We start from the raw sequence: 25,433 nt of genomic DNA on the forward strand, positions 1-25,433 counted from the left end.
GTGGGGGGAGTGAATGGGGAGAAATGGGTAGAGAGCATGACTATTGTCCTTATCTCCTCCTTTGCCTGAGAGGAAAAATTATTTTCTTTCAATTTATGGCCGCAGGAATGGGTGGGATGGCTTTGTGGATCTCAGGGGAAATAATCTTGTTTCTACATCAAAGTTGTCACAGGAATGAAGAAGTATAGATCACTGGAGCCATGTACTGAGCTTAGAGGACTTGACTTCTAGGCCATTGCATGAATAAACACATGTTAATTGACACTACACTGGCAGCTCCTGCTCCTAGTGATTGATAAGTGATTGTTTTTGTCTATTCATTATGGGCTCAGGACACTTAAATCATATATGAATGACAAAAGCAAGAGAAACACAGTGTGGCTTTTCATTTTTCATTTCATCAGCTGAATGCAAGTGGCACATCAGGGAACAAAAGAAAAGGTGTGATTGCAGCACAGAGGGATATTCCCCATCATATTTGTTGCAAATATAGATCTTCTAAAATAGAACACTACAAGGATGTCTCCTAGCAAATGCTTRCAAATTATTAAACCTTCCTATAATAGCACAGCAGCTACATGGCTAATCTCAGCAAGATTGAGGATTGAGGAGGACATGTGGCAATACGAGCTGGGCAAGTAAGAAGGACACTGATTATTTCAGGTGGTTGCATACAAATAAGTCCCCTCACTCGTGAGATAGGCCCTCGTTTTGGGCATCCAACAACACTCATATAACAAGTTCTTCATGAAGGAGAAGAGCGGGTTGGAAGACAGTCTATGTGAGAAGAAAAAATTAGCACATACAGGAAAAGAAAAATAGGTAGCAGAGAAAAAAATGGCATAGAAGAAGTTAGCCCTAATACTGATGTTGCAGAAACATTTGAATTTTTCCCTGTTCGTAATCGATGGCAGTAACACACTGCCTTTTCCTACATCCTCTTCTGTAAATAGTTTAACAGCCACACATAGTGGTGGTATCACACACACAGTTGTTATAGTCCTGCTGTAAACTGATTCCTCAGCTATGCTTTGTGCATTGGAAAGTGTATTTCAGAATGGGTGTAGCATTCGCTTTCATGGGCTATATTGATCTTCTCTGTATTATTCAACTGCATGGGGTCTTATAGCACATACGTTTTTCTCCGTCATATATTCTTGTTAAGTCATAAGTGCTTTTTAGCAGCTAGGAGTAACGTCCAATACTGATGAGAAAGGTTTTTTTGGAAATGGCTAATGTGCATGCRTTGCTTCTAGAATCCTTACAAAGACATGATACATCCTGCTTGAACAAATGAAGTTGCTTACGTTAACCTATACTGCCGTGCTTGACTTCACGCCAACTCACAAATTTTCTTAACATATCTCTTTAATAGGGAAGAATCTTATCATCAGCATTGTAAGGCAGAGAGCAATGAATTCCATATTGTTTCCTGAACTGTGAATGTACAAACCATCTTGTAAAGGCACACAGGCTTACAACACTGTCATTCGGATTTTTTGACTTTCAGGTCAAACCATAGTTTGACATTCAATTAAGTGGTTTAGAAATCTGGAAGGAGCCATTACGTAAATGTAAATATAAAGCTATTTTAGTGTATGAGTCTTTTCTTCTTTTTTATTTTATTTTATTTTTGTTAACCACCGCTAAAACTGTTTGAAAAAGTACTGTGCCTTTTCTGTAACAAACTGACATTTTATCACATTTCTATGATTTTATTATGAAAGGCATTGCAGTCATTTCTATCTGATAAGAAAGAATTTCATTGTTCTGGAATATTGTATATGTATTAGAAGGGGATATCATTTGAATACTTTGAAAATTGTGATGTAGATTTAAAAACATCTCACAAACATATATGTGTGTGTCTTTTCTTGTGTGTGTACTCATTCAGTAAAGAGGAGTATCTGTATATTCTGTCCATGGTTATTATATTTCATTTTCACAGAATAAAATTTTCCTTTCCTTCATCACAAGTACATAATTTCAAAGAAGAAAAATATGCAACATTCCGTTCTTTAGAGATAATATTCTATTGCCATCATAAATAATTTTATTTGGCTCATGTGATCACCCATTCAATGTCTATAGCAGTGGAAATACTGATTTTGTTCATTGGTCATTTTGATCATTTTAATGGAATAATTCTGGCAGTTGTGCTTTTCAAGATGAGTTGTGTCCACCTTAGCACCTAGTTGTTTGTCACTGAGACTTCTTGCTCTTGCACAGAGCATGATAAAGCTGCAAATGCATAAGTAGATTTCAGTTGGATCTACCATACAGTTCATACACTTTCTTCATTCTTCAAGGYATTCTACACTTAGAAAAACACTTAGTCAATAAGACTTTTGTTCTCCAAAATCCTTGTGAGAATAAAATTGCTTCCTTGTRTATATGAATCCACGCTATACAGCAAAAGGTAAATAGTCAGCCCRGTGCACAAGATTGAKTCTTCTTACCCTGAATATGTCCCAGCTATACTGTAACTATACCATAAATTCTTCATATTCATATATGCATCTTTGCAATCACTTAGGTTTTAGTCAAGCTATAAAAATATAAGATACAATGTGTGTGTTCTTGCTATGCTGAGTTGCCAGTTTGTGGCTTCAAATGCCCATGCTTTGTGTGGCTTGGAAAATGTTGCTCAGTATGTATTTTTCTTGTCCATTTTCTGTAGAGTGCTTGTGTTTCACTTCTCCCCTGGCCTTTGGGGGAAAAAAAAAAAAAAAAAAAAAAAAAAAAAAAAAAGGATTTCAAGCTTATAATGTGATATGTAGGCATACTACCTTACATGAATTTGGTTCATTTTATATAGAGATGCAGTGCTACATGTTGTACAGTGTATCATACTAGATGTTTTAATATCCTTCTGACATATATATATTATTCATGTAAATATTCTGATTTATAGGTGAAATTAGTGGTATTAGGATTCATACTAAGAGTGTACTCATTTGTTTTAGGAATACAAATTATTAAAAAAGAAATCAAATGTATGCATGTCTCTACCTGTGTAATATAAGTTTTCTGGTGACTCTTAATTTGAGTTTCTCTGACAGTGGAGTGCTTCGACTAGAATTAAAATTTTTATTTCATGCTTTAATGACCAAATGTAGTGTCTCCGTATGGTGTCATAATTCTTCTTAGATAGAAGAACATTTTAAAAAGTGAAATACTGAAAAATTTTGACTGAAAAGATACTGAAAAAAATAACCTTATATATCCTTGCTTTCAGGGTTCTCTATATACAGTTCCAGGAATTTTTACACACATACACAAGTGCATGAACAGCTTATTTAACTGACAGCTGCACTAATCACCTTAGAATTATAAAAAGTAAATACATTTTGAAGTTTTCTTACTACTAAGATCAATCATTTTGGGCTATTCAAAGATTATCTGATGAAGCAGTCTGTTTGTCAACTTTATTTTGAGAGAGAGGACAAAATCATTGCTTATAAATTATGATGCAAAGATGGTTTGGCAACTATTTTTTATCAGAAATATCTAAATGCTCACCAACACTTATCATTTGTTTTACTTCTGTTCTCCACAGTCCYATTGTAACATGAGAAAGTAACTTAGTTAAAAGGGTCTGAACTGGCTCAGAGGAAATGGCAAGTTCAAAGAAGGGTAAGGGTAGTGCAGATGTGAATAAATTGTGCATTATTAGTTTTACTTCATATTCAGAGTTGGGATAGAGAAAGAGAATTTACAGAGGAACTGTGACACTCAATAATGTCACAGTTCTAATCTTTGAAACGACATAGCTTCTAAGAGTCAATATTTCAGGCCCTGCTAAGATCCAAAATTAGTTCTTRTATATTTTACTAGAAGGGGGAAATTTTCCTTCTAAGTACCTAAAGCATCTCTTTTTCCGTACTGTATATATTACACCTGTATTAGGTGTAATTATACAAAAAAATTATTAAGGCTGATGTGTGGATGTTGTGTATTTTGAAGATTCAAGAATAATTTTGAAGGAAAAATTGGAAAAAATTTCTAATTCCTTTTCATGTAAATAGTGTAAATAGACAAYAGTAGGCAAAAGGCAGGTTTAAGGCTGACAAAGATGAATGTAAATTGCATTTATCAAATGACTATGCAACTTCTTAATTATAATAATCACAACTTCAATATAGATATATTTAGTGTAAATGTAGGCAGAGTTCCTTATTTGTACCTATTAATTTCAAACACTTGGTTACAATCGTTTCTTCTCTTACAGTGCTTTCCTATCTGCTTATCAAAATGAAATAATCTTATACATTARATAAGATTAAATCTCAGAAACTGAAGTAACAAGTGAGTTAACTCTTTGAAAGATAGAAGATGAAAAAATTGTCTAATAGATTTTGAAGAGAGCGTGGACAGAACACATAGGACACGTAAAYGTTTTTTACATAGAACATGTAAAAATATAGAAGTTTGATATTTTTATCTTTCTTTTTTCCCTTTCAGATATTCACCTCCTTATTTTAATTAATTTGTTCATATAAATACAGTAAGATTTTTGTATTTTTTAAATAACTCTTTACTGAGTATGTCAACAAGATAATATATAGTGTATAGTGAGGTTTTGAAGTTAACAATGCGTGCAACATGGCAGATTGCAGAAAACAGATAATGCAGACTTCAAACCATCTATTTTTTCCATATTAAAGATAGAAAATATACCAAACACAAAACAGAATCAAATGTGCATGTCTCAGTTAAAATCAATTTTATGAAAGATCATCTTGGTATATTTGGGACCCAGTGATCATAACAATTTGTTTAGTAACTTATCTGTTTCGGAGAGGATCAGAATTCAACTCTCATGAGGCACATTTCCACASAGCTTGCCAAACCTCTTTTGTACTAGTTTTCCAAATGGACTACTAGCCAGTGTCCTTTTGAAAAGAAAGATATTCTAYGCTGTACAAAAGTTTAATGCCAAATGGTTCAAAATTGCCTGTAATATTATGTGGGATGCAAAATGCCCTGTTCAGTAGAGTTCAGGGAAGGAGTGATCATCAGCTTCCTAGGATTATGTCTGTATTTAGAAGAGAGCATCAGGCAAKATTTGATGAGGTTCAGCGCAAGTAACTTTTGGTTTTGGCACTCCTTTCTGTTTTGTTTTTCCACTGAGCTGGAAAGATAAGTCATAAGTAAAACCATTATTCTTATGTTCTAAAGAAAAACTTTAATATCTCCTTGTTAGAATTTAAGGTGAAGGAATACTATAAATGAAGAATTCAATGGGAATTAACCACTTCACTGTCAAAAGCTGAGACTGAACTTTCACTGCAATGTCATTAATAAAGTGTCTCATGCAGACCTTTGAAAATTATACCAATAATAAGATATACATAAAGTTCTTTTGTTTGCAAATTAAAATAAATACTTTTTCCAGACGGAGGTTTGTTTTTCATGAAAAGAAAAAATGATTGAGAAAAAAAAAATAGTAGAGCTATTCTGGTATCAAATAGCATAAACTATTTCATTTTTCTCTGTTACATCACATTCATCTTATTTTTCTTATTGGCCAATAGGGAAAATGCCTAATATATTTTCAAAAATATATTTTCAAAAAACCCAACCCCTCAATGCTCATGTGAAGAAATTCAATAATAATGTCTCCAGTGAAAACTTTTTAACATAAATCCTTGCATCCATCAGGTGTTTATTTCTGCTGATAGGCAAGGAACACCTGTTATCATCACAGAACCTGTGAAAATSGGGGTCTGCTTTTAAATAAGTCTTCAAATGGAACCAAAGTGCTGGACAATGCTGTAAAGCATTGTTGTGATACTGGTTTAACATAATTTCACTCAAACTCTCTCATCAACTCTTCCATGCGTTTATGTCAGCCATTAGTGGTATACAATGAAAGATGGGTCAAATTTTGTCTGTGAACCACTCATTTGCCCATATGTCCAACAAACCTCTGCAAATTAGGACCTGCAAGTGAACATTTTGGAATTTCTGATSGATTGTATATGCATACATTTAGGACTTCTGCTCCCATAGAGTTCCCTTTAGTTAGTATTTGTGTTTGCACTAATTAAAAATGATCCCATTTCTATAAAGCCCAAAGAAAAAGTTACTTATATAGCTTTAATTTTAAATCATCAAACTATTGTTATCCATAATTTTTCCAAAATTTGTCCAGACTTCTTATCTTTCTTAGTGCAAACTGTCCATTATCTACTTATTTAGATGTGTCATGAAATGAAGTCTCAGCTGTTTGTGCAACTCTGACACTTTGTTTGAAACTTCCCAAACTCTGCTGTAGGTTGAAGTCCATGAAATGTTTTGCATTTAGATAGCAATTAGAATTAGAACAAATATTCTTCCAGTGTAAAATATGACCTTTTGCTTGACTACAGTTATGAATTTCTTTAGACAGTGCTCCCAGTTTTCTCCATGAATTTTGGTATAAGTGGTTTAGCATGTAACTTTTTTTTTTTTTTTAAGTATATTTATAGAAAAGGAACTTTGTCAATATCCCATACAAATCTATATATACATATATATATATATATGTTCTTCATACTGAAAAGATGCATAAACTATGTTATCTTTAAAATCACTTTGATTTTTGATCTAGGTATGCTCCACATATGTATATACACTTAATCATACAAGATCAAGTCAAATAGTTTGTGAATGCCTCCTGTTTTCACCTTATTAGGTCGCTAGCCACATTTGTTGTCATCAGTTTGAGCTTGTGGATCATTCATGTACTGTACTGCTGAATTTCCTGAATAAGTCATTTGCTACAGTTAGGGCACCTAGCTTATCTATGGTATCCTGAGGCCTAGAACAGATGATGGTCATCGAGAAGGAAAAGGATTCCTCCAGCATAAGTCATGGAAGTATCAAATGCTACACAATATACGTATGTGCAGTCAAAGGATATCTTTTGAAATCAAATGTACAGCTAGGTATTTTAATGAAATTAAATACCAGCTCCACACCCCATGGGAATCCCTGGCTCTGCTTAATCTCAAACTCTTATGTATCCAGTATGCAAAAGAAGAGAGCAGAAGCACAACTATTTGCTGTTTGTCTTACGGATTTTGGAAGCTAAAATATTATCAAACAAACAAAACCAAAGTATCAACCTTCTCCTCATGCTCTTAAGTCAATAGGTCACAGAGAAAACACTTTGCATAGACATATCTACCTAGATTTACAYCATGAAATCATATGGCAGCCTTTATTCAGCAAATTTCAGTGACGTTACTATTACAGTAGCCACACAGGTTGCCTAAAATACCTGTAATAGCTGGAGAAAAGAGCAAATATACAGAATATAGAGTGGAATTAAAAAATGTGATTATAAAAGGTGTTGGGGGAGAATGAAGTTCCTTACATAATGATTGGACTTTGCCATCTATCACCAAAAAATTGTATTCATTTTGCCATTGCAGAAAATAAGTGTTATCATGCAATTTGAGAAACTGCACACTCATAGACTGCTGGGGTTGAAGAATAGATAGAAATAAGCAAAGGAAAGGATTAAAACCCTCTCTCCCAATGTAAGCAGCCTCATAAAGTGAAAAATCTAAACATTCCATAGTGACAGTGCTTCAGCCCTTACTTCCAGTTTATTCTAATGACTTTTCCTTGTCCCTAGCTGATTACCATAAAAAGTTTCCTCTTTGGTTCCCTACTCCCGCAGGAAAGTTTTGTCTCTTTTTTCCTCCTTGTTGTGAACTTTTGTTTTGTTCCCAAACTCAGGAGAAAGTGAGACACATTAAAAAAACAAACAAACTAGGGGGGGGAAATTAATATTCACCACTGAGCTGGCAAGAAATACAGGTCTTTTGCAGCCACAGATTTGTTGGAACTTTATATAATTTTGAGAGCAGCATCATGATTTTAATATAAGCATGATGTTTTGCATAGTGTATGTAAAGCTCAAGGACTCAGAAGTGATTCCAGCTGAAGAATTTGAGGGAATAAAAGAGYAAATTCTAAGCCCACCTACTGCTTTAAAAGTACAGATCACTGTGGAAAACTTCCAAAAAGCTTAAGATAAAAGAAGGGTAATTTGGAGATTTGGAGGGACAGCATGTACTTGTGTTCTCAAAATTCCTAAGCTAATCAAATGCTTAGTTAATGTCCATCTCAATACATTCCATGGGGGGAAAAAAAAAGAAAAAAAAAACAACAGAACTTATACATAATTTCCCCTGCTGAATATATTTCAGTTCATAATAGGTCTGGAAGCCTTTCCAGTATTTTTTTTTTAATCTCTTTCTTCTTTGTTTTCTGTTTATTGGTTTCTTTGTTTTCCTTATTTCTCTGTACTGAACATAACCCAGATCAAACAGAGCTTGAACCATAAAAGTAAATGGCATCCTTTCCATTGACATCATAATTTGTGTCATGTTTTCAGTAATTTGCACTTTTAGATTGCAAATTCTAAAAGGATTCTACAGAGCTGAGAATTTCCCTCATTCAGGCCTTACCTGAACATGCTGTGTTAACAAATGCTGCTCTATTAAAGAGAGGTGCAAGTTAATGACAGCTATCTGTTACATACTGATAACCTCCATCTCCCACTGGGAAGGGTCAGAGAATGCCTAAAGCTTCTTAATCGTAATGAAAAGCATAAATAGATTCTAACATAAAAGTATATACTTTGGGGGGACATTTTTAGAGTAGCTTTTGCAAATAGGAATCAAGGTCACTTTGATTTTGACACTGAGTTCTGCCCTACCTTTCCTACTCCAAGTATATTACGGAAAAACTAATCAAACCAAAGACAGTCATTCTAGTACACTCAGAACTCCAGCTTTTACTTGGAGGTAGGAAACAGAGAACTGACAAAAGGGAACAGAATTATTTCAAATTCTTTGAAGCTCAACAGCAACTTATGTGTTTGAGTCAAAAGAGTTGTACCCATTTGATCTGAATTGCCTTTGTCTACTCCTAGTGACCCTGTTTTAATATGCACTTATTTTCCTGTACTACGGGATACCTAGGAACTTAGATCCCTCAGACAGCTTCGACAGCAAAGTGGTTAATGTTTGAAGAATGAGCCATTCTTTCCTTTACCATGACATTGGGTTCTTATTGTACAACCCTGTACAGTACTTAGCAATATTTTTTAAAGATTTAAAAAGCAAAGAGTTACAAAACCATTTGCATTTAACTTGAAATAGAAAAGATAGCACTTTTTTTTAAATCCCATTATATAGTACACCGTATAAATTACAGAGTATTCAAATGCATAAATGCATCTGTGTAACATTTATCAAATGTAATTTTTTCATTGTTATTGGAGGGTTTACTTTTTCCAGAGTTTTTGCTCTTTGTCCTAGGTACCCCCATCTCCCCTCACTATCACGTATGACAGTGCTCCAGATCTGAGACATTGCTGTTGCAGTATCGCATGTTGTTGGGGATATGACAGTCTGGATAGTTAATGCCCCCGTTTGGGGTATAAATGGGCTGCAGTCTGAAATCTCCTTTAAGGAGCTGATCATTATTTAAGGAGACAATCTGGAAGCTGGTTTCCGTCATCTCCAGGATGGAGTTGTCCTTCTTGGTCCCTGCCTCACAGTAGTCATCTTTCCGACGGCCTCGGTTATATTTCCACTTCTGGGAGGTGTAACGCCCCTTTTTGTGCATATGCCAGCAAAAAATGCTGAGCAGGACCACGAGGACAAAAATGACTGCACCCCCAATCAACCCTGCCAGCAGAAATGGGGAGCCCAGGTTCTGAGAAGTCGTCTGCTCATGGCTGGAGGGGATGTTGCTGCCATTGTTTAAATAGGAAGCCTTGGTTGTGGCTTCCGAACAGACAGTGTCTTCTCCAGTTCGGTAATTGTTATAAGCATCCAGTGGAACCAAACAAATCCGATACGTGGACTTAGGCTCTAGATTTATCAAGCTTAAGTGTTGCTTCTCACCACTAACTATTCGCTCCTGAACAATTCCTCCTACCAGACTATGGCCCATTTTTACCCATGTGAGTTTATATGCCATCACGGTAAAAAGAGACATCCAGTTAACTTGGATGCAAGTGTCATTCACAAAATGGATGGAGAGTTGAATCCGTTCAGATATGGGAGGTGTCACCTTTTCTCTGTCCTCCCTGTCAGGCACAGTGGGGAGCGTGGTTATGGTGGGAGTGAGAGGATTATATTTGCTACTTGGGGGAGGAACTGATGAGGTGGGAACCAATGTTGTTGGCATGGTTGTAGCTGAGGCTGGGGTGATGACAAATGGCAGACCAGGGGTGGTGGTGGGGCATGACAACATATTCATATTGAGCTCCCTGACTGCCATACCTCGGACCTGTTCTGGTCCCTGGCACATAAAACCCCGTACATTAATGGAAGCAGGAATAAATTTGAGCCATTCAGTGACCCATTTAATACTGCAGTCACACAACCAGGGATTATTCCTCACAGTGAGTTGCCTCAGGTTGTGGAGGTTATCAAATACCCCTTTTACCAACATCCGAAGCTGATTGTTGGAAATATCAAGACGCTCCAGCTTGTGGAGATTTGAAAAGGCTGTAAGTGGTATATGGGTTATCTGGTTGTCCTGCAAGTACAGTCTTAGTAGATGTGTACCTGGAAGATCAGGAGGAGGGTAGGTCAGTGAATTTCGTACTATTGAGAATTCCTTGAGCTTGGAGAGGTGGCTGAAGGTGCCTTCAGCTATGCCTTTATTAGTAAGGAGATTGCCATCCACAATCAGACGCTCCAAACTGGTAAGATTCTGGAAAGCCAGGTCTGAAATGACAGCAATTCGGTTTTCATCTACTCGAAGTTCTTGTAAGTCCACTGGAAGGCCTACTGGTACGCTGCTTAGATGATTCTTGGACAAGAACAGAAGCTTGAGGCTGACAGCTTCCCGAAATGCGCCATCCTCAACACCAACAGTAGAGATGGAGTTGTCATCCAGGTGCAGCTCTTCCAGTTTCAAGAGTTGAGCTAGGGCAGCCCGAGAAATGGTCTGAATGTTATTTTCCTGCAGATGGAGAACCCTGACATTCTTGGGCAGGTTCATGGGGAATTCATCCAATTGGTTGCCATACAGGTAGACCGTGTGCACAGACTGGACATTGTGCAATTCTGCAGGAAATCCAGCATTATTAATTTGGTTATTATGGAGGTAGAGGACGGTTACACCCTCTGGTATCCCAAGAGGCACTGAGGTCAAGCTTCGCTCATTACAGTAGACAAAGTTTCGGTCACAACGGCACACTTTTGGGCAGGCCAAAGTTTTGGAGACCTGCATGTAGAGCCCCAGGGAAAAGATAAGCCATGATTTCATGAGAACAGCCCCATCTGTGGGCCACATTCTAGTCCACGATCCCATTTCTAATTTAAAGAAATAAAGTACCAAATTATTAAAGAATTGATAACAGTAATAAAGCACAGGTAGCAAAATCTCAGGTCATTAGAATTGGCTTTAGTTTATGTCCAGTGTTCAGGCTAGAGATAAAGTCCTGAAGCCTAAGTATAAAATAATCCTTGCCTACCTCYTATTTCTTATAAGAAAGCCACAGTCTAATCAGCCAGGGTTACAAACTTTGTTGCCTTCCTCCATGTGTGCTGAAAGAAACAATAGTTGTGTCTTTGCAGGTGAGCAACAGGTAATTTAAAGCTACCAAAAGCCGTCTGTATGTGAATTGCGTGGTGGGACAATAATTCCTTTCACTGAAGTCTGTTGGTATTGCAATCAGCTTTCTTCGGACAGCAAAGTCCTCATACCAGCTATCTACTGGATGCAGCCAGCCTGTTAAAGAAGAGAAAAAGAAAAATCTGAATAACATCAAATGTTAAATAAGGAAGCGCTAGCCCATTAGAAGACTATTCTAAGGCTGTACTCTTTATGACATTCTGAAAAAAAAAAAAAAGGTATTAATATTAAACATTGGCTAGTATTACTATTAAGTAATCTTGAAATAGATAGATTCAAAAGCATGACTGAAGGACTTTTAGTGACATCACTGCAGGCTAGATTAATCACTCCAGTTTTTGTTTCAATCATAATCTGTTTCAAATTCTAAAACTTAAACATTTTAATGGAAATTTTTGATTAAGTATTTTTTTTTCTTTTGCAGAACCACAGATTTCAATGAAAGCTATGTCACTGATGCCTAACAGAGTAGATCTATGTTGTTGCTATGTAATCACGCTCTGTGTTTTTTTTCATTTCCTACCATACCCTGGAATGTTCTGCTTCTATTCTGCCTGTCATTATGTATATTCTCCTCCAACTTAACATATAGTGCCAGATTATTGCAYTTCACTACACTGAATTAGCAGCTTATGAGAGAAGTCTTATTAAGTATGATAACCTACAAGCACAAGATATCCTGCTGTAAGGCATATATTTGCTAAAACTATCATCTTGATATTGTTAATGGTGTGAACTGTGCTGTCGACAGACTTCAGAACTAGCATTCCACTAAATAAAAGTGGCTCACATCTGTTAAAGTATTGTTTTAGGATATCAGCACAGACTGAGGCAAAACTATAGCAGTTTTGCTGGAGAGCATTTTCTTTCTGCAATGTATGATGTTGTCTTGCCTTGTTAAATGCTGTTCAAATGATTGTAAAAAGAGTTGCTGTATTTTATATACTTGAAGGTAAAATGAAGGTTGTAAACCTTGAACAGTCCTCAGCATCTGTAGATTCCAATGTCTTTGACTGCAGTTACAAAAGCATGGTATTTTTCCACTTTGTTGGCCCAAATCAAAACTCCTTGGTTGGGGCTTCAGGAAAACATAGTTTCAGTGAAGAGTAATTAGCTTTTAAAAAAATCTATTTCCCTTTATTTAAGCCACGTAAGTCCTGCCCATCCTTTCCAGAAGGGCAARAAACATAATTAAGGAGTACATGTCATTTGAAAGCTTGTTCTTTTGCTATAGTCATGCAGTTTAAAAGTCCCAAATGCTGCTTACATGCAAGAAATGTAAGTTTGTAGTATACAGCATCTGAAAGCTCATTCTTCTGCTGCAGCTGTGCAGTTTATATGTTCCAAATGCTGCTTATAGGAACCTGAAAGATAAGGGTGTAGAAACTCTCTTTAGGAGTCAAACTATTACAGTCTTTCAATAGGAATCTTTGCATTTGCAGATTACTATATTTATTTAGAAGCCTCATCAGGTATCAGCCCCAAGGCTGGAACAGTTGGTGATAAAAAGGGAAACTCAGTCCTGCAGTCTATTATTATGTATCCAAAATGGTAAATGTACCATATGCCTGCATTGTATGCTGTCCTCTTCCAAAAACAGTAAGATTAGCTGCTCTGCTGCTCAAGGCTTTCTCTCTTGCAGGCGTATTTCAGTCAAGAGTAGTTTTGTTTCAATTATGTGAGATGAYGTGATACTGCAGAGAAACTCTAACAGGATTAAATACTAACAAGAGCCTAAGTGTGACAGTTTATCTGCCTTTAATACGGCCTGTCTCCCATCTAGATCATACTGCTCTGATCTATTATGACATTGTCTTTTTAAAATAAGAGAGGACGTGCAGAGCCTCTTCTGAGATGCTTGGGACCATGCAGAACATTAATGGTTCTCTCACTCCTTTTCTGCAATTGGAGAAAAGGCGTCTGTACCGCCTAAYAGGCCAAATACCAGGGCACTGACTTCTATTTTCATTATAACTGCAGTTGCTGTTTGGATTTATTTTGACTTCTGAGTACGATAGAAAGCCCAGCTGAAGATGTGCAGCCACAGACCACAACTCCTGGTTCTCTCAGAATCTCCTAAGGAGGCAATGTCATATTAAAGGGGCTTGAAGAGGCACATTCACCTTACTCTAAGTCTTCGCCCAGAACACCTCTCGCCTATGTAACCCTGGCATCTGAATAAAAGATTTCATTCCTATCCAGTAAAATGTGTCAAAATACACTGTTCATTAGCTATTAGGACTCCTTTGACTGGGCAGTCATTAAGCATAGCAGCACTTTGGAAGCTGGCACTCTGGAGTTTGTCTCTTATCTTTTTATGGTTATATGAGTTTTCCCCTAGAAATCTTTTAAAACTTTCCTATGGCATATTTTCTCCCCTTTGGCTGCTGAGAAAATGAGTTCTTTTATTAATGTCAGTATCCTAAACTACAGCTAGCAGTGCTTAATAAACCAAGACTATAAAACTCATAGTACAGAAACTATTCATTGTCACTCAGGTAACTGCTTCTGATTGTTCAGAAGGAAGAGCACAAGGACAAATCCAATACGATATTTATCACTCAGTGTTGACTGTGGTGTGACAGGGGGAAGGAATAGGGAAGCAAAGATAGAAATTAATGTATTTAAATAAATTATTTAGGAAAGGATTTATCTCACTATTCTTTTACAAATGTTTAATAATAACTCATAGTAGTGGTAATAGTTGCAGCAGTAGTATTTTTCAGCAAGACTCAGGGACCCTAATGCAGAAGTTATGTCCCTGTGCTAGAAATCTTTACCCCAAAGACTTAAAAAAAGATTAGAGTCAAACAACCTGTTTGATTAAAAAAGTAACACTGTGAGGGGAAAAAAAAAGTCAGGCAAATTCCAGAAGGTTGAAAATTTGAAATAGTTTATTCTTTAACTAATTGACAAAACTGAAGGCACCTGTAGAGTGATTATGCTTTTTCACCGTCCCTGCCATGCTGGCTTCCTAAAGGGAAGCTCTCAGTTTCCTTATTCTGTATATTTAATTTATATTATTTCTCAATATATTCTCCTTGGAAAAAGCCATGCTTTCCAAGTATCTGGCACATTTCCTGCATTACTGAACTGGAATACTAAATCCTGGTAAGATTTAGGGAATGACACAATAAGGATAAGAGAAGTAATTGAAATAGATGAGAACATCTGCATATGTTTTAGGTGGCCATGGTTGAAAACYTGGCTTAGTGGTCGGAGTTTATGAAATCAGTGGAAATGCTCCCATTCATATCTTAGGAGGAGTTTCTGATCAATATTTTTTATCTCATAGTCTTTCTTCAAAACTTCCTTATTTAAATTCCCTTTTGGCATGATTAGTGCTAACTACAGAGGAACAATTTTCATTTTGTGTTCTAGGTAAAGCTTTCAAATTTTTGTTTGACATTGGAGCTGAACAACTTCTTTCAAATTTTTTGATTAAAAGTATTTATACTGGAACATTAAGCAGCAATTTGTGACAATAAAGTCTTCTGTGCACTAGTCAGAGGTATCCATACAACTTCAAGTTTCAGTCACCCTGCTTTGCATAGACATGAAACAATTTAGCTTTAATAAGCAAACGTGTTCCAATCATAAATATATTACTGAAAATATTACTCATTCATAAATTTTTGGTATCTCTGTCCATGCTGCTTTAAGAAGAAGCGCTGAAGCTTTTCAGGGCCAGCTTCACCACCTTTCATACTGCAGACTTCCAAATATACAGTCCTCGGTGTATCAGTCAAGGTCCCTGAGCGTGCTTAAGAAGCCATTGATATTTAATGGAGAAAATGGAGAAATAGGAATCAAGGGAGGAAAATAGAGTATGGAGCATATCCTGCATATGTCTACCTATAACTKTGTATTACAGATGCAGGAGTCATTTTGCTGGGATCCTGAGTCAGGTGATAACCTGACTTCATTAGTCTTCTCATGTTTTACATTAGAGCTGTTAATTTTTTAGAGGCAATGAAAATAACAATACTTGGCAATTCAGTCACTCAAGGAATCTTTAAAAAATGAGAATAGGACCTAAGAATTCTAGGTCCTATTCTATGGTATTCTAACTGAGCACCATGCAACAAAAATGGAAAGGCAAACAAACACAAATGGTCATATCTACCATTTTCACAGCTACCAGTCAATGAATCCCATTTAGCACAAAGCTGTTCAGYATTAATTTACTTTGGTTTACTGCAAGCCAAGGTCATAATCAAGTCATAATCTTACTCCATATTATTAGCATATACGGTAAGCACAAGGCTATTATGTATGGAATTGAATGACAACCAGAAAACAAATCTAATTCCATTTCTTTGGAGCCTAGCACAGACAATGCTTAAGAAAAATATCCCTGTGTTTCTATCAGCTGATAACAAAAATAATTATGGAATAACACCTGATATATCCGTCTTTTCTACACAAATAGAGTTTACATCTACACATGAATGAACATCATGGTTTTTTTGGGTGCTGATTAGGTGCCCAAGGTGGTGATTTACTGTGTGTCTTTCTCTGTGAGCTATTTGGTTTTGAACTTAGCACTGAACATTCTTAATGTGATGCTATAATCTTTACATCAAAGACAGAGAAAATGACACTATTTCTCAAGGAGCAAAGAARCTTCATTGCATGCTTAGTGCTGTGGCTGTTTTGTGCTTATGGCTGTGTATTATGTAAGAATAAGAGGGAAGGAGGAAGAAGAGAGACTGATGCTAAGAGAAGTCCTGTCCATAGTCTGCTATTCTCCTAAAGTGAATATTGTTGTTAGGATCATGATGAATAACTAGTACTAAAAGGAAACTTTAAAGTTCTTCTATACAGTGTTACAGACACTGAAGTCAATATGGATGTATTTTGACAAGAAAAGACATTATYGCCTTTGCAATATTGTTATCAAGACAACTCGGCAAATTTACACAGTAGGCTCTTCTTTCTTCTTTWCATTCTTACATTTTTYTTTCTTCTCTATATTGCTCAGGACATTTCTGGGTTTTCACTTATAGTTTGCACTTATAGTTACCTTCAGAAGCTCAGATCAGGCAGCTTGCTGGAAGAAAGCAAAATGAGTTTGGCTTTGCCTTGGTACAGAAAGCAGGAAGTTCATCAAGTGGTACATCTTGCAACAATGTGAATGAAGACTRTTCTCCACCCTTCTCTCCCTTGTTGCTCCCTAACCTCCCTCTCCTCCAGTTCTTATATCTCTTTCCAACTGCATTTATACAAATTAAGAAACAGAGACATTTTCCAAAGTAGGCAAGCTTCAGGAAATCCCCTTTTTAAAAGACCATCAACCAAAGCTTTGTCTTTGGAAATCTGGGTCACGTTCAGCTTCCCATCAGTCTAAAGGAATCTGACAGAGAYGTATTCCTGACTGCCAGGAGGGGGAGCTAAGACAGCAGGAAACTTTCTTTTCTGTTAATAAACAAACAAATTAATAAATACGGAACTGGTTTTCTTCCTACTGTGTCTTTCCCTGCATACACATGAATACAATTCTCTTTGCCAACAGCTGGGATCACCAGTGGTTGTTGTCTTGCTTGGCAGTGTTGCACACCTGACAAACCTTTAGAGTAGTATCACACTTTGTTTCCGGGAAATTAATTTTTTCTCTATTTAAGGACCATTGTTCCCCATTTGGATTTTATTTGCATCATGTTTCAAGACTGCTCTCTGCCTGTGCATTCATATACAGAGTGTAATTATCATATTGACACGAGGACGTGTGTAACRGGTGGGGGCAGAAAAGAAAAAAATGGAAAAAGGGAGACAGAAGAAATTGGAAGGAATACAGATCAGTTGTAGCAGAGTGTTCTCCTTTTATAGATTAGCAGGAAACAGCTGCAGGTCAAAAAAGAGAACAAGCTAGACTATAGCTACCTGAGATGACTATTAGAGAGACAGCTGTATTTCAGGATGCGGCACTGAAGCAACTACAGGAAGATATAAACACTTGAGGTGAAGCCCRGAAGCTGCCATTTATCCTGCTGGACAGTGTGCTGTGCCACACTTCCTACTCAGTTTTGCAGATTTGTCCACAACCGGGTGCAGAAACTCAGATGGAGAATACAGCCCATCTGGACTAAAGTATTATTGTTGCTGTGTTCACTTTGACAGTTATTTCTTAAAGATAGAAGGAAGTTATTCATAAAATGTGATGTTGCATAACTTCGTACAGATATATGACCTGTGGTAATTCGTAAAATAGCAGCTACAGCAACCTCWAAGCCCAAGAACACCAGTGTTCCCATTCTGTGACAAACGATTCGTTCCTGCTCATGCCCACAAATTCTCTGTATGTCAATACAATTTTTTTCATAGTCAATGTATGTCAGGGGATACAACTATTTTAGCAATAAAAACTATTTATCTCTTTTGATTCCAGAAATAAAAGACTGTTAAACACTTAATGGCAAATATCAAAGAAATAGTATATTTCCTACTGCAAGCTGCATTAGCAGACATTCCTGCGTTATCTACCCAAACTTATCTGTTGTGTTTTCATATCATCCAGTTCAAGCTGAATGCCCATCTGCACAGAATAAYGTGGCACAAGCCTTTGCTATGACCTTTTTAACTTCTGGTAGTACCAGGGAAGGATTTCTAGAAATGGAAGATCACCATTAAGAACTTCCTGCCTATGGAGTCCTGAATTCTAATGTAAGGATTGTCAAAAATAGGAATTTCAGCTAATTGTAGTTACCAGAGTAAAAGGTAATGAGGATACAAATAGCAAATTACAAAACAAAATGTAATTTCTTTCAGAAGCAGATAGGACTCCTTGGGAGAAGAAAACATGCAGAACTCCAGGTTTTTAACTAACTTGAGCTTCTGAGTTGTCTAGGACTTCATGGCAGCCCCAAGTTTGTGATAGCCCAAGCATCTSCTTATAAGGAAATATTTGTGTTTTCATTACAAAATTGCTGATTGCTGCAAGTCTTAGTCCAGATGGTGACCATGATATTTTCGCTCCAGCAGGCAAAGAGGAACAGATGATCACCTCCAGGACTGATATTAAATGGAATTTTGCATCTAGCAAAATTGGTGTCTTTATTAACCTTCCCCCAAGGCCTAGTCTGATTTTTCACCAGTCTACTGCTGTACTGTTCAAAACTTAACAAATACATCAAAAAGCCAGAAAGATCAATTTAGAATGCTGTTGAATTAATTCCTTAGCCTTTCATGCCTGAAGAACCGATTTCATATCTTAGGTGAAATAGCTTTGATGGATCCCATCTAGGACTCCATAAACTCAGCAATGTAATATGTGATGATGTAAAGCTGGATTGAGAAAGCTGGAAATGGCAGATGAAAAGAATCTTGCATGAGGAACTATCTGGAACATTTCAACAAAATACATTTTCATTAAAATATATGGGTTTGTTGAAGCCAAAATGTTTCATGGAGATTTGTCAGTTTTGATTATATTTTCAATAAGAAATGTGCCTTAGGTCTAATGCTTTCTGATCATTTATGACCAGAGGGAGAGAGAGAAAAGGAGACAGGAAGAATAAAAACTTGAACAATTTATGCATAAAAGTAAGTTTTGACACAATTTCATTTCATGAAAGTATTCATAAAATAATGTTTACATTCCATATTTTAAAACCTTGAAAGTTGTCATGAAATGGAATTATCTGCCTCTGGACAGTTCTACTTAACATGGCAAAAGGAAAAGAAAAAATCCTTTGTGTGCTTTCCTGACACTTTTCCAAAGGGCTTACAGCTTTCTGTGGCAACAACTGGACATGTCTGTTTGAAAAAAAAAAAAACTAGTCATACCAAACTAATTTAAAATAATTCGCCTTTCAGAACACAAATGTTCTGTGCTGTGTTTAGCATAATGCATTTTGTACTACGAAAAAATGAAGGCAACCTGCTGTTTCTTAGCAAGCAAATTGGACYCTACCTATAAATTATTCTGCACTGTGAAGCAAACAGTTTGCTTTTATCTAGCAATATGTGGGCAGCCTGGCAGAACRTCTGTGGATAATTTGAAAAAACCTGCTTTTAGTGACCTAAGTGACTAAACATTGCTTCTATGAAGACAATATCTTGACACATTTTCAGTGTGTTGCATGGTGCTACATCATTGCTGAGATTCTGCATGGTGTCACATTACCTTGTGGGATATCATTCATTTAGGGTCTTAGGAAAATGAGTATGGGCTGCCACTTCCTTATCTTACTTATTTGTGGCATAAGGCCCAGGGAGAAAATATGGCACTAGCTGCTCCACAGCCTTTGAGGTACCTTGATATAAATAAAGCTGTAAGTGTCCCCATATGTATATCCTTCCAACAAAGACAGATGGAGTTAACTCCTTTCCCTTTTAATATTACTTAACATGCTACTCCTTCACAGTGTTAAAAACTATTCCACAAACACTGCTAAGGTGCTTTTAAGAAAGACTAAGAAAGTTGCTTGCACCCTAATTGCCTCTCAATATTGAAAAGGACCCACCACCTATGCTATAGGCATTATGAGATCGACCAACAGAAGATGTTTCCCAGCTAGAGACCAAATCTCACTCTTATGACACAGCATCTCTAATAGGCAAATGTAAGGTTTTCAAAAGAATTTTTAAATCATTGCCATCAGATAACCAATTGTCAAGAAATGGGAAAGATATTAAAAGGATACACGAAGAATGTATACCTACGCCTCAGAAATTCCTACTCAGCTGAATAGCTGAATTATTTATCAACTGTACGATATCTCAGCATCAGCAGTATCTGACAAAGGTCTGGATTTTTTATCTTTTTCCAGCAATGCAACAATTATTCTTTCTGTATGCATAGGTGGAGAAAAGCACAATATTCTCACTACTCCAAAAATGACAGTAGAACACCTTGTACAGGAAACAAGGTTGTGATCCTACATAACATCAGAATTGAAAGTAATAAAATAATAAGCTTCCCTCCTAGACTTATTTTATAGCAGTACAAAAACATCCAGCATGCTGTGGCATTCTCATAAAATCCACTGTTTATTTAGACACCAGTGAAAGCAGTGATTTCCATTAGAATCCAGCAAGAAAGAAATATCAAAGAGGCAGTTTACCAATGATACAAACCATTTACAGTTTATTCTTTTTTCAGTTAATTCTATTTAGATTTGCCATTTATTTTTTGTTCATTTTCATTTCCCATTGCAGCCAAGTCCAAAATATATTATGAAAGTATTTCTGCAACTCTGTATGATAGTCCCTATTTTCAGTGAGAGGGTCCTACTGTCTTTTTTCAATATTGATGGCCAAGCATATGTCCTAAGTATGCACACGTGTCCTAAGCATGTACATATGAAAGGTACATTAAAGAATTTATTCAGTGATATGGGGAATATCAGTACAAGCGCTGATTCTGACAGAGACAAAACACTCTTTGGAATATTGTTCTTCTTTGGTTTTCCTTTGGTGAAATGGAATAACCCTTCTTTTCCCCAGCAGTCATTCAGATTGTCTATTTAATTCTGAAGTTCTTTGAGAACGAGAGGCTGCATGGGACTGTACAGAATTTAACACAGGGAAGTTCCAGTTTCAGGTACAAGTGTAAATAAGCAGAAGCTAGAAATCGTAAACAGGCATTTTTAACCCAGTGATTCTCAGCCTTAGTGTTAAAACCACAAGAAGATCATGAAAGATCTTAAAAGGTCAYAAAGTAATAAATAATGGCAGAGTCAGGCAACAAGAGTTCTGCTCCTGAAGAATGAAGGAGTACAGACCACATGTTTAAATATCAGCTTTAACAGTTTACACCAATCAAAGAACTAATAGCTACTTCTAATTTCTGGCAGCAGCTCAGTCACCCTGGGAAGAAAAGGCAGAGCAGAAGAAGAGCAAGTATTTACATCTGCAGCTATGGATGAAAGCCACTTCTCAGTCTTCCTCCTGCTCTATTCTTCCTCGAAGGAGTAGAGATGCTGCAGTTCAGGGGAGCACAAAGACAAAGCAGAGCTGAATGGATGTTGCATTTCCAAAAGCTGTAAATGTGCTGCTGTAGCCAGTTGTTTTGCTGCCTCACATTAGCTCACACGCTTCACAGTATGCTAAATGTTCTGACCAGGATCATAGGAAAGGATATAGTAATGGCAACAAGTAAATATCTAATTTCCTTCACAAGTACTAGGTGAGAGGAAATACTCCACCATGTATGTGTGTTTATGCAGAAGCAGCTCAAAGCATACTRAATCCATGGTATTCAGACCTAAACTTTCCAAGTATCATTATATTTTCCCAATAACTGCTCTAAAACTTTTTTAAAGAGCTCTACTAGGTTTATTTCACTTTGGAATTTCAAAGCATTCACACTGAATGAATCCTGACAGAGACAGAAGAGAGCACAGAAGGCAATTCAGCTTTGTTTTTCCACTTCTCTCTTTTGCCTTTGAGGTCTGTGTGTGGCTTCGTCAGTGAGATCAAAATTGCCAGCCCTCCCACAAACGACACCTAGCAGCAGTAGAGTGAGAAAAGGAGTCCTCTACTGCTAATGCTGCACAGTGGGTTATCTTCAGCCCTGTGCAGACAGCCAACAAGAGACTTGTGCACCACTTAAACTCTCTTAATAGATTTCAAGTGGGTCCTAAGAGGTATAGAAGCTTTGCTTTGGCCTTCAGCCCAAGAGCAAATTCCAGCCGACATGTGCCAAGGCATTTCAGGCAAACAAACTGTTTATCAGTACGTTGCCTTGTGCTACTTTTCAGCATAGTAGTTATTGCAAGGTATCACAGTCATATTCTTATCAGCATTTTGTGCTTATACAAAGCTAGACATCCAAATTAGTTCAGGAAGGCAGGGAGGCAGTGCACAATAAAACCTGAGAGAGGGCCAGAGGGACAAATATAAAAAATTGTGAGGTAGAGTTTTAAGCTATCCCATGGGCAGCAATATATGCCTACTAAAAAAAAAAAAAATCCAATTATTGTTTTCTTCTGTCTGCAGAGCAGTATATCTATTCAGGTCACTGGATGAATCAAATACAGCACTCCTTTTCATTTGCTATGTAGACCTCTGGGTATCTTAAATGGACTTCATCCGAAAATCTGCTGAGGGATTTGGGGGTTTGCTGATGTGCTTGTTTTCTGACTGGACAAAAAAAAAATGAAGCAGGCCCCTGGTCTAAATGTCTTCCTAAGCATAAGAGAACTGGGATTCCGATCTATGTATACACCAAAATGTTATATACTGAAGGCATGAGGTCTTTATTTATACTTTATATATTATGTGCTAATAAGGCACACATTTCTTGTAACCCACTGATGTAGGGTATAAAATCAGTGTAAATTTTAAATCCAACTCATGGTATTTTCAGCTCTCTTACCTCTGTTAGTCTATTCTGACCTCTACACAATCCTTTTGTTTAAGAGACTATAAGATAARGAGACTGAAAAGCAAATCAGCTGCAATGTCCAAGGAAATATTTCTACAGCATAGAGACATAACAGCAGGCCTAGGCACACTGGCAGAAGTGGAAGGATACCTGTGGAGCAGACGAGGAATAAACCATGCATTATGGATAGRTGAATGGCAATAGCCATATAAGCATCTGGGAAAAGATTTCTGTAAATTKGAGATGCAGATGTTGCTTAGGAAAGGAAATTTTCTTACAGTACACAAAGAAAGTTTTCATATACCACAAAGATATCTGTACTTCACTTCTCTCTTTGGGCTACTGTGCCTGTGTTGTGCTAATCAGGAGGTAGAGCCTGGAGAACAGAAGAGCTGCTGAAAATGAGAATAAATATTAAAGGGGTAAAGTCACCTGAATATTTCCAAACACAAACACACAACTTCAGTTTGTATTTGTCAGGAATTTGTCAGACATTCTATTTCAGGTTTTTTATAGACTTCTCTGCTCCATTGTAGCAAATAGCTGTCTTGAATTCAAAGCTGGTGTAAAATAATATTGTGCAAAAAAATCAAACAATTCCAGCTACTCCAGAGGATAGCAGATTTATTCACTCCAAAGAACTTGAACCAGCTCGCTCCACAGCAGTGGAATCTGTTTACWGTATAATATTATTTTAGAAATCCTTCCTTGCTAGCTCAATCAAAATGAACTGCATTTCCTAATACCATATTTCCTGAGAGAAACTGCCACATGCTCTATCCAAACACAGGCTTAAACTAACCCTACCCTGGCAGCAATTATCTTCAAGGCTTTTGAGTCTCTTGGGAGATATTGCCCTCCTCTCTTCCAGTGAAGCAGAAAACCATCTTGTATCCAAGAGGAATGAAAAATCTGTTTTCATATTCTATGCAAATATTTTAAGCACTATACCCCCCCCCGCCATGTATTTTACTCAAATCTTCTGCATAGGAATTACATGAAGGGAGAGACTGGCCAATGAAATAGAATTCATTAGCATTACTACTAATAACCAAATATTTTTGAAACATGGATAAGGACTGATTAAGCATCTAATGTTTAAACACATTCACTGTGGTTGTGCTGGTCACTTTTTGAATTCTCTTCCTGCGAATTACTGAGCTATGGCAATACTGAAAGTAAATTTAAAATGACCTGTAGGAAATTAACCATAAATTCAAAGACATCAGTCTTCACTGGGGGAGTGAGTGTCTCATGTTGCCCAATAACAAGGACTGAATCAGGAAAATTCCTGTGGGTAAATCATACTCTTTCTATACCAGGAGCCACAAAGATTCATCAAAATTAGTAAGATAACAGTTTAAAACAGGAAAAAAAAGTACTTCTTTACACAGAGGGTAGTGAACTGAAATATGCTGCCACAGGAATCCATGGAGGCAAACAGTATTAGCRGAATCAAGAAAGGACTCAATAATCTAACGGACAACAGGTCCTTAAACACATACCCTTAAAGAGAGGAGGCAGGGTGCATCATCTACCCTCCCTAGTTCCTCAGTTTGGCAGCACTATTGCAGACATGCAAGGGGAATGGAACCGCAAAATGCTTMTTGTTGCTGTTGGAGACAATACATGAATGCTGAAGCAACTAGACCACTGGGCTATCTCAGTTGTGATTTTCTTATGTTTTTAATGAGTCACACTTTATGGTCAGAAATATAGACTGAGTACAACAAAAATGTTGCACACACTGACCTGTCCATTACACTTGCAGAGTATTCCAGTCAGAAATTAAATACAGTGCCATCCTGTAATGTATCTGATAGCTTAAAAGTCACTGACACAGCTCAAATTCTGCATTTTGAAACTTCAGATAACTGCTAATAACCATAAATAAAATATTAAACAAAAACTGATCAAATAATGTACATCTAAAGCAATTGTTATTTACTCCTGGGCATTTCAGATGAAGCAAAAAGGAAGAGGGGGAGCTCACTATGCTGTACTGCTTTTGAGGCCATGAGTTTTTAAAGTAAGAACAAAAATAAAATGGTAAAATGATGATGCAAAAATGTCACAGATGCTTCCAGTGCTACAGTAAGCTCTAATTCCCGATATAGAAATGCCTTGCTTTAGCTTTAGAGGACTGGAAACCTTACAGAATGAAGTACTGACCACTGAAGGAACTGAAACGTATCATCATGGTTTGGACTCATGTCTTCAATGACCTTTGAACCTTTCCTGTAGAGAATAACCCAAGCCACAATGTCTGTATATAGAATTGTACTGCCTTGAAGCTCTGAATGTTTTGAATCTAGGGTTTCAGTTTGAACATATCTGTAATTTTTATTTCTCTAAGCTTTGCAGAAGCATCATTAAATTCTTTTTTAAATCCCATTTCTATTCTTGATATAGATGGYATCTTTTTTCTCAGTCTCCTGCCTAGACTTTG

The 25,433-nt window shown here is 36.8% G+C and overlaps 1 protein-coding gene across 2 annotated transcripts in view; it reads right to left on the reverse strand.

Moving 5' to 3' along the window:
• Positions 1–6: 6 nt before the first annotated feature.
• The window catches only part of FLRT2 (fibronectin leucine rich transmembrane protein 2), a 67,266-nt gene continuing 41,839 nt past the window's right edge, over positions 7–25,433 (reverse strand). Inside the window, exons 1-2 of one of the 2 annotated variants that reach the window (XM_085317586.1) lie at positions 12,923–13,013; positions 7–11,751 (exon numbers count right to left, since the gene is read on the reverse strand). In XM_085317586.1, coding sequence (XP_085173712.1) covers positions 9,343–11,331 — 1,989 coding nt within the window. In that variant the 5' untranslated portion in view covers positions 11,332–11,751; positions 12,923–13,013 and the 3' untranslated portion in view covers positions 7–9,342. Of the gene's footprint in view, positions 11,752–12,922; positions 13,014–25,433 lie in introns of those variants that run through there. The other variant, XM_085317585.1, reaches the window with a different exon arrangement.

This window comes from Rhea americana, unplaced genomic scaffold, assembly GCF_003343005.1.
Source record: "Rhea americana isolate MKP2758 unplaced genomic scaffold, rheAme1 scaffold_5, whole genome shotgun sequence".
NCBI classification, from domain to species: Eukaryota; Metazoa; Chordata; class Aves; order Rheiformes; family Rheidae; genus Rhea; species Rhea americana.